General features: G+C 49.4%; 1 protein-coding gene across 2 annotated transcripts in view; it reads right to left on the reverse strand.

The window, feature by feature from the left end:
* Nucleotides 1-1,498: 1,498 nt before the first annotated feature.
* The window catches only part of Gpr156 (G protein-coupled receptor 156), a 59,671-nt gene continuing 43,679 nt past the window's right edge, over nucleotides 1,499-17,490 (reverse strand). For both annotated transcript variants that reach the window (XM_052158442.1, XM_052158441.1), the window contains exons 7-9: nucleotides 15,352-15,588; nucleotides 9,299-9,457; nucleotides 1,499-2,998 (exon numbers count right to left, since the gene is read on the reverse strand). In XM_052158442.1, coding sequence (XP_052014402.1) covers nucleotides 1,691-2,998; nucleotides 9,299-9,457; nucleotides 15,352-15,588 — 1,704 coding nt within the window. In that variant the 3' untranslated portion in view covers nucleotides 1,499-1,690. The remainder of the gene's footprint in view (nucleotides 2,999-9,298; nucleotides 9,458-15,351; nucleotides 15,589-17,490) is intronic.

Consider the following 17,490-nt stretch of genomic DNA (forward strand, 5'->3'; position numbering starts at 1 on the left):
TTTGTACTGAACAGTAGACAGAGAAGATGCTGTCCTACCAGCAGGGCCTCCATGGCTATGCACCTGGAGGTCCAGGAGGTGTCAGCAGACCTGAGAGTCTGCGATGTATCTGTGAGATGTTTGGTGTCAAATGCCTCCTCTGAACCCCAAACTCCTTCACAAAATCTGCACACAGTGTGGGCAGCAGGTGACAAGTTAGGCAACAGTTGAAGTGGACTAACTTGTCTTCCCTGCAGCCTTAGTGAGCTTGAGTGCCTGAAGCTCTCTCTTTACCAAGTCCCTGACTCTCCTGGAACTGCAGTGTGCCCCCGCAGTAGGAAGAGGGGTGAAGAACTTGGTTTTGTTTTGTCATCTAGGGACATCTTACCAGCTTGCCCTGCCTGTTCAGCTAATGCTTAGACCTTGCCTGCCACTTCCAGAAGAACAAATAAATGTTTCCCTGGGGAAACCCACCAACCTCAGTTTCAGCAGCAAATGCAAATTCTCCGCTAGGCACTTTGGAACAGTATGGTGTTGGGGAAGTCACCTCATTTCTGTATGCCCCACGGTCCCTAGCTGCAGAGCTAGGAGTGTTTCATTTCAAAGGGTTATCATTAGGAACTACTGATATTTGGTATTGCCAAGTACTGAGCCAGACCCTGGCGAAATGTTTATAACCGGTTCCTGTTTTCTTTCTTTCTTCTTGTCTTATTTGTTTGTTTTTTTGTTTATTTATTTATTTATTTATTTGAGGCAGGATCTCTCTACATAGCCCTGGCTGTCTGGAACTCTCTATGTAGACCAGGTTGGCCTTGAACTCCCAGAGATCTGCCTGCCTCTGATCCTCAGTGCTATGATGAAAGGTGTGTGCCACCACGCCTGGCCCTTCATTTCTTCCTATTTCCCTATTTTCTTTCTAGGTTTATGGATCTTTGGGGGACATGTAATCTCAATAGCCCTAACACTACCTTTTGACCAGTAAGTCTCCCAGCACAGACTTCTACTACTGTGTGTTCAAGTAGAGCATTGTGCCTCTGGGAGAGAACAGGGATCATCAGGCTCCGGACACTACTGAGCCCAGGAGACCAGTCTGAGAGGCTTGTGGGAACATGGTAGGAAAGTATGTTGGGGGTCATGGTGTGTGAGGTGCCGTGATGGTATGTGGACAAGAAGTGGGGTAGGGAGTGCTGAGGCGACTTGAGCCAGAAGCTGAAACCCTGACATAGTGAAGGCCTCCAACCTTCATCAGAAAGCAATGCACCCTCCCTATGAGTTGGAGGGACAAAGGTGTAGGTCTAGAGGTCTGTTCACTGAAAGGCTAGTTTGGTGGCTCACAGTGGTTCTGCAGAAATCTCTCTCTCCATCTTTCGGTCCATCCATCCAGCTAGCCGCTTGGTATACATCCAGAGGATCATGAAGAACAGGCTGAGCTGAACGGGCAAGTCTATCTCTCATTTAGCACCTTCGGTTGAAGGAGTTATTCTATAATTCCTCCCTAGGGCTGCTCACAGTGGTGCTGAGGTAGTAGCAGGGTGGGTAACGCCCTTTTCATAGATCAAGAGGTCTTCGGAGTAAGGAAGAACACAGCTGAGGCTGGTCAAGGCATGGTGCTGATCTGGTCCCCAAAGACTGATATCTGGCTCTCCTGCCACGATCCCTGGTTCTGTGGGGACTCAGACTGACCTCTGTGGCCAGCCCACCTTGCTGCTTTTCATACTAGCGTGGGCTTCAAGTCATCTTTGAAGTTTACGACAGGCTTGGAGCGGGCCCACAGCTTTTCCCAGGAGGCTAATCCTGAAACCTGCTCAAGGTCACTGTCTGAAGTGTCACTGTCATTGGAGTCCAAAGAGCTCTGGAAGCAGATTTCACAGTAGGGCCTGTGGCAGTGGCAGAAGAACTCATCTGAGCTGCTGGACTCACTGTCAAGGTTGTAGCACCCAGAAGACACGGAAGGACAGCCAGGGGCCAGTCGGGGTCGAGGCTGACGCTGCTTGGGCAGAGCTGGTGAGGACGGTAGGCATGGGGCAGCAGGACTTTGTACCAGGGCAGAAGCAGAAGGTTGACAAGGAAAAGCTACATCACATCCTCCGGCCTCCCCAGGCTCCGTCTCGCATTGTTTGCTGCCCTCCGGGGTACCCTGTTTCCGGTGAGGTTCCAAGAGTGGAGATGGTTTTACAGAAGAGGATTTTTGTACCTTGGACCTTGCATTGTGGTGGTCCAGCCGGGGGCTGCCTCTGTTCTGTACAGTAAGCCTGCTTTGTGCACTAGAAACGGCACTATTTGCTTGATGGCCCATATTGAGACCTACAGAGCCAGGGATGTGGGAGCGAGCCCGCTGGGTTGCTCGCCTCCTCCTCACCACATACGGGCTGAAACCCAGTTTAGATGGAGAGAGCTTCTGGGGGTTGCGGGAACTGGTACTCTTCCAGAGCTGTTGGGGACCGGGCAGTGGGGAAAGGGAAGCCTCGGAGCCCAGGTCCAGCTCATGTAAAACTTCCTGAAGCTTCTCTCTGACCACTGAACTGACCCGAGGTAGCCTCTCCGGGAGTGCCTCTGAGTTCTGCCTGGGCTTATGGGGTTCACAGGCCACTCTATCTGCCATTAAACTCTGGCTAGGGGCCATGGGTTCCTGGTCTCCTTTTTCAGGACCCTCGCTTTGTTCAGCCTTTGGCTTCTGGCTGCAACCCATGCCCAAATGATCACAAAACTGTTTGAAAGGCATGCTGTCCTTTTGGTCTGGGGAGGGGCTGGTGTCCCTTCTTGATGCCAATGCCACGGAGCCTTGCGTGTGTTGGGAGGCCTCTGAGGCATGCAGGGAGTCCGCACCAGCTGCGCGGCTCTCATTCCCGGAAGCAGCAGGGCATTCTGAAGGTCCCGGAAGTGGCAGCCCATGGGCAGAGGCTGCAGCGGGGTCAGCCCACTCTGGGGAGTCGTAAGGACACTCTGCAGACATCAGCTCCACCAGCTTCTCCTTGGCGTTGCTGACTTGCTCTTGCAGGCTCTCAATTACTGCGTTTTTCTGCGGAAGGAAAGCAAAGACGATTAACAAAAGATGCTGCTAAGGGTTGGTTGCTTAAAGCCTTCCACAGCGGAGAGTTGTGTCATCGGGGGCCCTGGCTTAAATCCCAGCGCTTCCAATGTACTAGTACGTGGCTTCAAGCTCGGAAGCAGGGCTTGTGCCGGGTGAAATGATGCAGCCACATGTTTAGCACAGTAACTGATATGTGGTGCTCAGATAGCTAAGGCTCTATACCGTCACCACACCAGCGGCTCCCTCTCCCCTTCCCAGCCCTAGACCCTGGACTGCTGTCTGTGAGGAAGAAGGTGGTCTAGCCTCAAAGCTTGCTGGTAGCAGCACCACTATCTCATCTTCCCCAGCCCCAAGAGGGTCAGGTGCCTCTGTGGGATGTCAGTCTGAGCAGTGTTGGGGAAAACTCCAGTTTCTCACACTTGGGCAAACTGTGAATGGATCAGAAGCACATCTCCAGGGAGGACCAACGAGAAAACAAATGTTTTGCTTCTTGTGAAACCGCCTGGAACACGGAAAGGGTTGGAAGTAGAAAGGTGGGAATTCTTGGGACAACCAGGCTCGTGAGAATCTCAAGTTGGCTTTAACACTTCAACCAGGAAGTGTCAGGCCCTTCTAGTGTGATACGCCTAAGAGACCAACTGGCTATCAGTAGCTCTTAAAGAAGTGTTCATGCCAGGATTATTGTAGCTTAACACGAAATAAAAGCAAGAACGTCAAGTGGTATCATATCAAAGTACAGGTCTACTGAACATCACAGAAGACAATTGACACAACAAAGTGACCAATGGAATCAGAGAAGATGTTTGTTATCCATTTATCTTCAGAGGATCAATGTGCAGATTGTATAAAGAGCTAAAAAAAAAAAAAAACCCTCAATAATACGGAGTTAAGGAATCCAGTTTTAGAATTGGCAGATGATCTAAATAGGGACTTCTCAAAGATGAGATACAAGTGGTCTATAAATGTACACAAAGATACTTGCCATCTTTAGCCGTAAGGGAAATATATAAAATCAAAATCCCACGAGAATCATCTGCCTTATCTAGTTGGGATGTCTATAACTGAAAATGCAGGTGGGTATGGTGAGAGCACAGAGCTACTATCCAACTTGGTGGGAATGGAATCAGTACAGCCACCATGGAAATCAGCACGGAGATTTCTCAAAAACCTAATAAGGGAACTACCATGTGATCCCGCTATCTCCGTCCTGAGTAGATAGATAATCCAACGGAAATAAAATCAGCATGAAGAACTTTTCCCTCAGCCCATGTTTGTTACAACACCGTCTATGAAACACAAAAGATAGACCAAGCTGAGAGGTCCCATCAATAGTTGATCTATTAAAGAAAATACACTATATATCAATAGAGTATTATTCTTCTATGAAGAAGAATGAAACCCCATCATTTGCAGAAAATGGGTGCAATTTTTGGACATAATGAAATAAGCCAGGCAAATATTACATGTTTTTTTTCTCATGTGTAGATTAAAAACTAAAAGCAGCAATGACTTAAAAACTGAAAGGGGATAGGAAGTGGGGGATAGTGGGGAGAGACAGAAAGTGGGGGAGAGGGTACCGAGAGCTAAGATCAATGCATGCTGTGCCCATGTGCGGAAATATCACTGAGTCCCATTAATTTCCAAATATGTGATAATATGAAAAAATAATTACTCTAGAAGCTTAAAGCAGATAGGTTGATTAAGTGGCTCTGGAATGCAGTCCAGAAGATGAAAGAGGCCGGGGCAGTTCTGCTATCCAGATACTGTCTTTCTGTGTAGCAGTTAGTCAATGGATAAACAGGCTGTGCCCCAGAGGGCAGACAGGTGACAGCTGCAGAAGTGTGCCTGTCCCAGCTGTGGGGCAGGAAGTAGGTGTGGGTGTGAGCCGGCGGTGAGTGTCTGGGCACGCCTGCACTCTTGCCTTTGCAGAGTGTGGCAGTGAGCTGCCTATCCCAGACTGTGTGTCTTCCCTTGAGAGTTCTATGCTCAGCTCAGAGGGGCAGTGGTGAGAGTCTCTGGAGGAACGGACGGCCTGGCCTGGCTGAGGAGGACTGTGGGGACGGTGGGAAGCACTGAGCTCCGACAAGGGCTTGTCTGCATAACACAGTGCTGCCCTTGTGGCTGCTTTCTCTGTTAAGAGGCAATAACCTGAGCTGGGACACCCCTTTATCACGCCGTCAGAAACAAAGGAATGGGCTCTGTCTCACAATACTAAACAATCCAGCCTGCCCGTGGGCTGAGCCTATGCTTGCCCTGCACGGTGTACCCCAGCTGGCCAAAACCTCACTCTGTAGCACAAGCTGGCCTTGGATTTGTGGCAATCCTCCTGCTTTGATATCATTATGATGACAGGCACGGGCCGCTACACCTGGTCAGAAATGATTACTTAAGGGGTATTGAGTGAAACTTTCCAATAAATTTGCAGTGACCTGATAAGATCCCTGTTCATAGGTGGTATTCACTGGTGCTGGCTCTCCTGGTTTCTCAGATAGTTTAGTCATCTTCTTTAGCATCAGAAGGGGGCGGGGGCCAAGCCTGGAGAGACGAGTGAAGCAGGTGGAAGGGATTTTCAGGGGTGTTCCCACCTGCCAAGTCTCCCCCTCCTTTCCAGAGACACGGTAGACTGGCTGTAGTTGGGTGAGTCTGTGGGGGACCAGGGACACCCAGGTTCCTTTTGCCATGAGGGATGTGTCAGATGTCTTTAGGGACCTCACAGGGTAACTAAGCATGATGGCTGCTCAGTAGGGACCTAGCCCTTTCTTCTTCCCTTGACTCCCACTCCTGAAACCCACCCTGCATGTTCTTACGTCAGCCTCAGCAAGTGGGAAAAAGCCACGTTGGTGACCATGCTTTAGGGCAGTGGCTCTCAAACCTCCTAAGGCTGCAACCCGTGCAGTTCCTCATGTTGTGGTGACCCCCGTCAGGTGTAAAATTATTATTTTTTGCTACTTCATAACTGTAATTTTGCTACCATTAGGAATCATAATGTAAATATCTGATATGTGACCCTGTGGGGGTTGCAACCCACAGCTGCTCTAAGGGGTAAAACAGGATTTCTGTTTCCTTATGCCTTGTCTACAAAGGGCTTTGAGTATAGGAAAATCTTACCAACCTCCAGAAGGGACAAAGACCCTTCTTCCAGCTAGGCAAACACCTGAAGTGGGCTGACTACAGATTTAGAAACATAACAGAAACAGTCAATTCTCCTTCTTCCACAAAGGGAAGCAAGACTCTTTCCACTGTGGCTCCCTGTTAATTAGAGGCCTGGTGTGAGGTCCTGCCCGTGGCAGTCCAAACTCTGACCTCCTGGGGTGGCAGCTTTTAAATGAATTTTTAAATCATTATCTTGGCCCCTGGTGGGCATCAAAATGTCAAAGGTATATTGAAGAGGGCCCAGGCCCTAGGAGGGCATGCCTTCTTTCTCCAGTAGCAGGAGGAAAGAGAGATGGCAGAACTGTGGCAGACCTTCGAAGAGAGGTCATCAGCCTAAGGTGACATTCTGTCCACTGCGTTCGAGCACAGTGGGAGGACAACGGCTGTTCTTAACCACATCCAGAGCAAAAGGTCAAGGATGAGAAAAGCTGGTTGTGGAGGTGCACACCTATAATCCTAGTACTTGGGGAACTGAGATGGGAGGATCACAGTTTGATTGCAGCCTGGGCTACACAGATACTGTCTGAAAAACAAAAACAAGGGAAAAAAATGAGAAACTGGGCTGTCAGATATCGGGAATTGTAAAGTGTGTCCTGTGAGTTCAGGCTAAATCCTGGCTGGACAGGGACTGTCCTGCATCAGCGAGGGCAGGGCTGGCTCCCAGGATGCAGAGCAAAGCAGGATGAGTGACTCTCAGGCCTGCTCTGCGGAAGAGGCCCGGGCACAGCCTGGGCAACAGAGGCAGCTTTTGCTGCCTATGTACTTCAGCCTGCTAAGGGCTTTTGCCACGCAGACTTGAGGTTTCTCTGGGAAAGAGCACATTCAGCCGCAGCGTGGGAAACAGGGTAGCAGGGCATAAGTACAATGAGCTGCTCAGATAATTACCATAAGGCTAAAGAGTCCGCTCCAGTCTGTTGGACTGTTCCAGTGTTAGCCGATTGTAAATGAAAACCATCCTGCTGGTTCTAGCCAAGTTTCAGGCCTTCTGTCTGTCAGGGAAAGCATTTCTCTAAAGATTTTACAGAGCACCAGAGGCAGGGCCACTCCCCCGCCAGGTGCAGAGAAATCTGGCTTTGAAATGATGTCCAGAATGTTTAATAAATGGTGAAGAAAAAGAGAGAGGTTTTTTTTTTTTTCTCTGATGGATAAAGAAGACCCAGAGAGTGTATTGTGTGTGTATTGGAGGGGGGAGGGGCCAGGGGTGCTGGCCAGGTCTGGCCCTTCATCTGGGCTTCTAAGGTTTATCTCACTGTTCTCTCATAGGGCTATTCATGCCCAGGGCACAGTTCCTCAAAAATAAATACATAAATAAACAAACAAACAAACAAACAAATAAATAAATAAAGTTTGGTTTCCCTAATAGCACAAACTCAGTGTGATGGTTTGAATATGCTTGGCGGAGTCCGCGGCACTACTGGGAGGTATAGCTGTATTGGGGTGAGTGTGCCAGTTGTGGGTGTGGGCTTTAAGATCCTCATCGTAGCTGCCCGGAAGCCAGTAAGTATTCTGCGAGCAGCCTTCAAATGAAGACATAGAACTCTCAGCTCCTCCTGCACCACGCCTGCCTGGATGCTGCCATGTTCCTGCCTTGATGATAATGGACTGAACCTCTGAACCTGTAAGCCAGCCTCAATTAAATGTCGTCCTTATAAGAGTTGCCTTGAGCCGGGCGGTGGTGGTGGCGCACGCCTGTAATCCCAGCACTCTGGGGGGCAGAGGCAGGCAGATTTCTGAGTTTGAAGCCACCCTGATCTACAGAGTGAGTTCCAGGATAGCCAGGGCTACACAGAGAAACCCTGTCTCGAAAAAAAAAAAACCAAATCCAAACAAACCAGAGAGAGAGAGAGAGAGGGAGGGAGAGAGAGAGAGAGAGAGAGAGAGAGAGAGAGAGAGAGAGAGAGAGGAAGGGAGGGAGAAAGTTGCCTTGGTCATGGTGTCTGTTCACAGCAGTAAAACCCTAAGATACTCAGGTATGTTGTTTGTGTGTGTGTGTGTGAATATGTATATATACATAAATAATTTGATTTAATTAGTGTCAAAATACTTACTAATTCATGCACCTAGCCCCTGTGCTGCCTTCTTACAGAGCACAGTCCTCAAGTTTTTCCACGTGCTTGACTCGAGCCCACTTTATGCTTGTCTGGGGGAGAGCCTATTCTGGCTCAAGTACAGAATAAAGAAGGTCTGAGGCACCTAAGGTGCCTTGACACTGTGACCCTTTGTTTACCCCACATCTGTGGCACATCTGGAAGTGCTGGGCACTAGGAAGGTCGGGGGCTCTGGTTAGTGCCCAGAGATGTCAGTGAGGCCCATCAGATCTCGGATACAGTGGCCTGCTGTTTGAAAGAATGCTCACCCAGACCCTAACATCCTTTGCATTTTCCCTCTGCATGGATATTTTTTTTTTTTGAGCTTTTCACCTGGCCAATTGTCCTTCATCATTTCCCTTCGTTCAGAGTCTCGTCGCTAGTCTGCTACGTGTCCTGACGTCCTTCCCTGACCATTACTCTCATTCACCATCCTGAATGCTTCCTTCCTGATTCTCATCACAATCAATGCTTTTCTTTCTAGTTTTTTAGCCACAGTAGCCCTGACTGGCTGTGAACTCTCTGTGTAACCAAGGATGTTCTTGAACTTCGGATTCTCTCGCTTTTCCTTCGCGCATGCGCAAACCACGGGCAGGCGCCATAGTTTAGTGGCTATAGGAGGAGAGCCAGGGCTTTGTGCACGCCAGATAAGTATTCTGTTGGTTGACCTGCATCTCCTGCCCCTCCTCTCCATCACAGGTTAAATTAGATGTTTACTTAATCGACAGCCTTTTGTTCCGCTCGGCTGTGAACTCCATAATGTCAGGAAGCCAGTCTGGCTTGCTCGTCAACATGTAGCGCTGTGACTAGTCTTCACCTGTCACAGCAGGAGTGGGATGGGCGAGGGTCAGTGGGGTGATGGTAAGGCCTCGCTTGCTGTCAGGTAAAGTACAAGAGTGACTGGGGAGAGAATGTTGGCAAAGGGAACATGTGGAGTCATGAGGGTGTGAGGGGTCGTGAGAAGACGAGGGACCGTGAGGACGTGTGGGATCGCTCCCACATGGCTGGAGATCCTCACAGGGAGCCTGCTAGGCAAGGCGTGGCTTACTTCCGTGAGGAGCCTCTCCATGCAGCTCTTCTCATCCCTCAAGTGGCAGCTCTGGCCCTCATCGAGCTGGCCGTGGAAGCTTCTGCTGGGAGTGCTGAAGTATTTGGCCATGTGCCTGATTGTTTGGTTTTCTCCTTCAAATGCCTTCCATTGCTTCAGCTGTTAGGAGAGAAGAACACATGTTATTTATTTAATTACACACCCAGAAACACTTCCCTTGCTCTTTCTCACAAATACCAAGGAACGACACAGTCACTGACACACCGAGGCACAAGCTGTTTACTCCTCAAAATGCCATTCGCTCTGCAGCGTTCATCGACCGTGGTGACAGGAAACGCGGAGAACGTTCAGGCTTCGTGCTTTAAACGTGTCCGGGGATAAGATGGAATATGATTCAGAACACCCTCTCTGTCGTTAAAGTGTCAAAGGAAACCAGAGGAAGGACACGTCTAGAATGGTTTTCTAAAGCTCTCCTTGGGAACTGACTAACATGAACATGGTCTACGAAGCTAATGTGAGTCGTCGTTCAGCTGTTGAGGAGTACTGTGCTTTTGGATACCGAGAGTCCAGCTCATCGTTGGAGGCTTTTCTAAGCCAGACTAGTGACCAAAGCGCAAACAGAAACTGACTAAAATCAATAAAAGCCAGCATGTCAGCTCTGGCACACGGCCGTATTTTCTGACAGGGAGAGTAGATAGGAGTGTGACATTTCCAAGGTCACACCTCACTTTTGACTGACCCACATCTGTAACTGGCACCACCACAGCTTGGATTCTCATCTAACTGACGAGGAGACAGATTGTTGGGGTCCAGAAACTGTTCTGGGGGAGCAATCTGGGGATATAAGGTCTGGCCCACTTTTATAGTAACAGGTGACCTAGAACATTCTCAGACAGGAGTGTGCTGCGGAGTTGCTGGGACACTGTGTGTCTACCTAGCGAATACCAATGATGTGAAGGAGAGGGTCCCATGAGGTAGACGTAGAGACCTTTACCCTGTGTAGTCTCAGCGCCCCTTGTGGAGTCATCTTTGCAGGGATGCCAAGGATTGGCTCAATATTGGCATAAGGCCATATCAAGTCTTTGGGCTCATCTCCCCTAAGCTGATGGAGCCATGGTACCCTTTGACCAAAGCTCTCCAATCCCTTTTGGTCCTTCCTTTCTGAAGGTCCCAGTCCTTGAGACCTGACTCTCTGTATTTTCTGGGCTATCCATTCATCAATCCTCAAGGATCAAGGTAGTTCCTCCAAAGGACCCAGCCCATCTTTGTTTCTGGTCTCTGGGTGATATGGCTGCTACAGGCTGGGTTGTGGCTTTTCACGGCTCTTCCTTGTCTCTGGGTCCTTGGAACTTGTTGACTGTTAGGTAAGATGGCAAACAGAATTTTGTGGTGGCGATGTTAAGGCTTGGGGATGGATTATTCAGGTGGAGCCAATGTCATTACAAGAGCGATATAAGAGGGAAGGAACGTGGTGGTGGTGGTGGCGCACGCCTTTAGTCTCAGCACTTGTGAGGCAGAGGCAGGCAGATCTCCGTGAGTTCCAGGACAGCCAGGGCTACAGAGAGAAATCTTGTCTTAAGAATTAGAGGAGCTGGGATGGAGAGAGGGAGGAGGGCCAGAGGAGATGGTAAAGAAAGAGAAGGAAGGGCAGCCATTAGGACGCCACATTGCTGGGTCAGAAAGGGAGAGGAGGGCCTTAAAGGAGGCAAGTGGCCTTTAGAAGCTGAAATAGTCGAGAAATGGAGCCCCCCTTTTCTGAAAAAAATTACAGATCTGTTGATACCTTGGTTTTAGTTAAATGAGACCCATTTTAAATACTTGCCCTACAGAACTGCAAGATTCTACATTTGTTTTGTTCAAAGCCATTGGCGCCTATTAAAGCAGCCACGGGAACTCCTGTGGGGGCACATGTGGCATCTGTAACAGCCCACACCACATGTGGCATCTGTAACAGCCCACACCGTGCTGCTAGAAGCTCACTGAGCAGCAGAGGGACCCGGAGGACCCCAGCATGGGGATTGGTGGCTCCCAACCGTCTGTCCAGTTCCAGGGGATCTCGGACTCTGTTTTGGCCTCTGTGGGCACCAATAATGCACCTGGTACAAAGACTTACATGCAGGCAAAACATTCATACACATAAAAATAATACAAATAAAGTTAACTTTAGCAAAGAGTGGGCAGGCAAGATGGCGCAGTGGGTAAGGATGTTTGCTGCTAGGTCTGGTGACCTGGGTTCATTCCCAGAGACCCCCACAGTGGAAGGAGAGAACTAACTTGTCCTCTGAGCTGTCCTCTGATCTCCATCCATGCCCGTGGCATGCACATGCACACATACGTATGCACACACACACACACACACAAGTAAAATAATTTTTTTAAAAATAATAAAATGAAAGGGATATTCCTCCCTTGGAGCTCCTCCTGCAATTAGGAGTTCTTTCTCATTTCTTGTCTTGTCTCGTCCCGTGTGCTTGCTGCTATTCCCTTAAGACTGCCCTCCAATGCTCATTTGATGTGATGGTGCCTGCGTGTTAGGAAAGTCTGGGGCGGCTTCCAAAGCATTCAGTGCACATTATAATTCTTCTTAAGGACCTCGTGCTTCACCACATGTCTAAGACGTGACCATAAGATACCTGAACAAATGAAGGAAGCTTTACTTTACAATTCTCCAGTCTTGCGGTCCCCAGATAAAGGGAACAAATCCTAAGTGTGTCATGGACGCCAGGCAGGAAGAGCAAATGCCCTCGGAACTCTGCCTTTCGGAATGGAATGGAAGGGTGGGGGTGGGGGATGGGGGATGGGTCACACCCGGGTCACAGAAGCAGGGGTTGGCTGATGGCTGGCGATGACCTCAGCGCTTGGCATCAGATACACCCAGGCATTTCCTGACAGCCTGTGTACAAGCTTCTTGGATCTCTGGCCTCACAGTGGCTTCACCCTGCTCGCTAGCGCTGCCTAGAGACCCTTCGGAGTCACAGCGGATCTGAAGGCTCTGGCCAGCCAGGGACTCCCTGAAGCTACCAACATCCTCTCCCAGGTCCCCTCGGACACTCCCCTAATGTGCTCAGCTGTTTCACAGCCCTGGGGACACAGTGGAGCCTCTCGAGGAAAGCAGGAAAGCCGTCCTTCTGCCAAACATCTTAGAGCCAGAGGAGAAATCAGTTTAGGGGCAGACCTTGGTCATTTTTCTCTGATGAAAAGAACTTAGACCCTAAATCTTCAATACTATAAGATATGGTTTAGTCTCATATCACGGTCAGTTCAAGAGGGAAAAAGAGAGAGAGAGGGAGGAAGGGAAAGAGAGAGAGAGAGAGAGAGAGAGAGAGAGAGAGAGAGAGAGAGAGAGAGAGAGAGAAACAGGAGGAAAAGGGGAAAGGGGGTGAGGCAGGGACAGGTCGCCCACCCACCCACCACGTGCCACCCACCCACCACATTCCAGGACTCAAAGCAGTTCCCTCCCCACGCCCTTTTCTGCGCAGTTGGCAACAGTAGGTAAGGTCTAAGAGTCAGAAGTCAATCAGCTGATCGCAGCTGCAGGGATTTAAACGCCACGTGGACGCTGCCCAGGAAGCAGAAAGCTCAGGTCTGAGGTTCAGGACGCAAAGGGTTTGAGTGAGGAGCAGAAATCCCAACTTGGAGCATGCAGGGAGGTTGTGGATTCCCTCTGTTTTCAAAGTGCATTTTGTTCAAGTCAGAAAGCCTTTCCTTTAAACTTTCTTAGTGATAAGTTCTTCCTCCCCTTCTTTTCTTCCTCCCTCTCTCCCTTCCTGTTTTCCTCCCTCCCTCTCTCCTGCCCCCTCCTTCAGAGACTGCTATTTGCTAATGTGAACTTCACCCCTAGACCGATTCTTCATATTATTTATATTTCTTATTCAGTCTCTTATTTTTATCTGCCTTTTGTTTCCTTAATTTGTTAGTTCAATATTTTTTGTAGTGTCCAAATTGCCTATTCAATGCTTCATTTCAACCTAACATCATTTTTTTTATCCCTGTTCAATATTTCATTGTCTAAGACTAGATTCCTGGCCTTGTGGTTTGCTTCCGTTGAAAAGAGGCAGTGTCCTTGGAATCCTATTGACCAAGCGAAATAAATATCTGGGGACATTTTCTAATGTGTCACCAAATCTTCAGGTGCTTGCTCACTTTTGTACCCATGGGCTTTCCTTAAGCGTCCTCTCCTCCTGAATGTATATATACCGTTACATGGAAGGGGCCATAGTCTCCTAGTGTAATAAATACAGTTTATTGATCATAAGCTGACTGCGTACCAGACATTACATATATTCAAGGCAGAAAGAAGATAAAAAGGACACGCCAACAGTGTTTATCTCTCTCTTTTCTTTTTTTTTTCTGGGACAGTACGAAGTCTGTCTCTCAGAAGCCTTCTAGAATAACCTCTAGTGTTCCAAATGATGTTCTGGGGACACCACTAGCTATAAGGGAGGCTGACAGAGCAAATGCTTAGCTCTTTCCTAGGCAAACACGAAAGGAAAGGAGCCAGGGAAAGAAGACTAGGTGGCCCAAAAGTTTCTCTTTGCCTCCCGTCTCCCAAGAAGAAGGACCCCCTCCCAACCACCCCCACTCCCACCCCTGTTCTTCTGGCATCGCAGACAATGAGCCTCTATTTCTAAGGGGCCTTCTTCAGCCCAGTTTCTACAATGACAAGATGCTGCAAAAGTGTCTCTGGTTGTAGTGCAAAGGCTGCACCCAGCGCAGAGACTCCTGTGGACGCTCAACCCCGCCCTTCCCTCTGCCAACCCCCGCCCTCCCCTCCGCCAATCCCCTCACCCTCCCCTCCGCCAACCCCCGCCATGTATATTTGGTCAAATGTTTTGTTGAGAATTAGTGAGCAGAAAGGAGACTGAAGACCTGTGTGACCTGAAGTTGACTGTAACCTTCTATGGGTCAGCACTGGAATGAATCATTAGTTTTCACCCTAGGAAGGGGGATCAGAATGGGCTAGCCTCATGGGGAAGAAGAGAAGAGCAGGAGGGAGAAAGAAAGCGTCCAGAGGCTAGATCATTAACATGATGGATGAAGGCCTGTAGCCCAGGCTAGATCATTAACATGATGGATGAAGGCCTGTTGCCCAGGCTAGATCATTAACATGATGGATGAAGGTCTGTAGCCCAGGCTAGATCATTAACATGATGGATGAAGGTCTGTAGCCCAGGCTAGATCATTAACATGATGGATGAAGGCCTGTAGCCCAGGCTAGATCATTAACATGATGGATGAAGGCCTGTTGCCCAGGCTAGATCATTAACATGATGGATGAAGGCCTGTAGCCCAGCAGCTCGGTAAACAACCACCAGAGCTTTTCCCCTGGGCTTATGGACTCTTCTACCTCTCCATGCCTTTCTTGTCTCTGCTTCTGCTCTTTATCTGATTTTATTCCTAACCTCTGTAACAGGAAATACATTAAAATCGCTCCCTTTCATTAAAATAGAAAGAAAGAAAAGAAAAGAAAAGAAAGAAGAGAAAAGAAAAGAAAAGAAAAGAAAAGAAAAGAAAAGAAAAGAAAAGAAATTCTGTGTTTTCCTCCAGTAAGAAGAAAGGACAAGCTTACTGTGTAGCCGAGGATGGCCCTATCTCCTGCCTCCATCTCCCAGGTATTGAGATTACAGGGGCATACCACCACACCTGGCTAGGAAAACCATTCCATGTCACGAAGTAGACATTTCCCCATGAACCTGCAATCCCAAATTAGAAAGAAAAAAACTATTCTCTTCGAAGTTTTCCTGGGTTAAACAGTAAGTTCCAGGGCTATGTACTGAGACATTAAAAAAAAAAAAAGTCTTTTAGACTAGTGAAAAAAAATATCTCAAGGACTGAAAGGACACAGAAGAGGGGTCGATCAGAGTGGGGGCTGGGTGGGAAGTAGGGGTGAGGTCGCCTCAAAAAACAGGCCCCACCATGGTGGCCCTCTTTGGCCTGACTGGGGAGCAGAGCTGTCCTCTCCTAGGCGCTGAGGAGGTACAGAGGGGGCCCAGCCCCTTCTTCTGACCACCCGTCGTGCCCCGTGAGGAACCTGCCCAGCACTCCGAGCATACCTGGGGAAGGAAGACACAGCAGTTCACGGTGGTCGTGCAAACGAAGATACCTCCGGATGTGAGTCCAAAGACCAGATTGGGCCAGGAGTGCAAGTATCTGGTGACCACAAAAAGCAGCCCAGCAGTGAGGAGCAGGAGATGGACCCCGACCATGATGGTTAAGGACTGGTTCACTGGAGGAGAGCTGACATGGTTGGTCAGGCCAGCCAGGTGTGCACCGTACAGTAGCAGCAGCCCCTGCAGCAGAGGAGCAGGGACCAGAGGCACAGAAAGGGGACCAAGGTCAAAGCGGTAACTCCAGGGCCAGTGTCCTCATCAGTAACACGGGCTAATAATGATATCCGCCTAAAGATCTGCTGTGAGCTTCCGCTGAGATACGACCCAGGAAACCAGGCACTAACTCCTTACACCTATGGCTTCTGAGTAATGTCACTTCCTGTCCTTTGCTGAGAATGGTTTATGAGAGGTTGGCAAACAAGACATCAGATAACGCAACATTCTTCTGGGAGAAGGCGCAGGGTGTTGTGTGTGTGGATAGGAGTTCCACAGACGGGGCAGTGGGCACTAGGAGGGCAGCGGAACCGGCTCCTGCTGGTGTGTGTGAATGTCAGGGGTGTTCTCCAGATCCATTATGGCTTGGCAGTGAATGCGGCTGAGTGGCACGTGGGCACTGAGAGTGACCCAGGAGCTGCTTGTCCAGTGCTGTGCCGCACTCGGGCAGTGCCAGAGGGAGGGGACTGATTATTTGCTTTCCCAGGGTGCTCAAAGGCACCATCTGCTTGCCAGGCTCTGCACCTGCAAGACAGTCTGCATCTGTCTGGAAGGATGGACGCTGTTTCTATTCCACACAAAGAACTCCATAGGCTGCCCGTGGCTCCGGGCAATGGGGGTGGGGGCGGGGAGGGTGGAGAAGAAAGATGGAAAATGAGGAGAACAAAGGCAGCCTGGGACCCCAGCAACAGTGCGGGGAGGCACAGGCAGCAGGCGCTGCAGAGGAACTGCTTTGTGGCATTTGCGGCATTCCCTGCACGAAACTGGGGCCCAGCCCTCTCCCCCGTCTCACACATATAAACCTGCCTTCCCGGGTCTCTGTTAGGGAGAAAACATAGTATCCAACAGTGACCCACCCCCCAGGCAGCTGCGCGCATACAGAGATCAAAGCTTCCGTCTGCAACACAGGCTGCACGTGACTGCACACACCAGCCTTTCTAACTTGCTCAAAAGTACTAAGCTGCAAACCATTGCTACCAAGGTCAGCAGGGCATGATGGGTGGCCAGGCATCCTACAGTGGTGAGGTTGAGGCAGGAGCTTTGCTGTGAGTTTGAAGCCAGTTTGGGCTACACAGCAAGACCTGGTGCTGGCTAGTCTTATGTGAACTTGACACAGGAGGTAGAATTATCTGAAAGGAGGGCACCTCGGTTAAGAAAATGGCTCCGTAAGATCCAGCTGTAAGGCATTTTCTTTCTTTTTTTTTTTTTTTCTTTTTTTTTCTTTTCTAAATTCTTTGTTTACATTCCAAAACTGCTTTCCCCGTTCCCAGTTCCCCCCTCCCCATATGTCCCATAAGCCTTCTCTACACCCATACTCCAATCACCTCCCTCCTTTTTCTCTGTCCTGGTACTCCCCTACAATGCTGAATCAGGCCTTTCCAGGATCAGGGCCTTAGGCATTTTCTTAATTAGTGATCAGTGGGGGGAGGGTCCGGTCCATTGTGGTGGTGCCATCGCTGGGCTGGTGGTCCTGAGTTTTATAAGAAAGCAGGCTGAGCAAGCCAGGGGAAGCAAGCCAGTAGGCAGCAGTCCTTCCTGGATTCTGCATCAGCTCCTGCCTCCAGCTTCCTGTCCTGACTGACCTCAGTCATGAACAGCGATATGGAAGTAGAAGTTAAACAAACTCTTTCCTCCCCAACCTGCTTTTTGGTCACAGTATTTCATCACTGTCTTAGCAAGCCTAAGACAGACCCTGACTCAAAAACAACAAAAGCAAACAACTTCCTGAGATCACCACCACCACCACCACCACCACCACCGCCACCCCCAGGCAGCAGGCCTGGCTCATAGGGAGGTGGACCGTGTGGATGCCATTGGGTATGAAGTAAGTAAGGCTGAGAGCCAGGGGGATTCCAGAGACTAAGGAAA

This window comes from Apodemus sylvaticus, chromosome 15, assembly GCF_947179515.1.
Source record: "Apodemus sylvaticus chromosome 15, mApoSyl1.1, whole genome shotgun sequence".
Classification (NCBI taxonomy): domain Eukaryota; kingdom Metazoa; phylum Chordata; class Mammalia; order Rodentia; family Muridae; genus Apodemus; species Apodemus sylvaticus.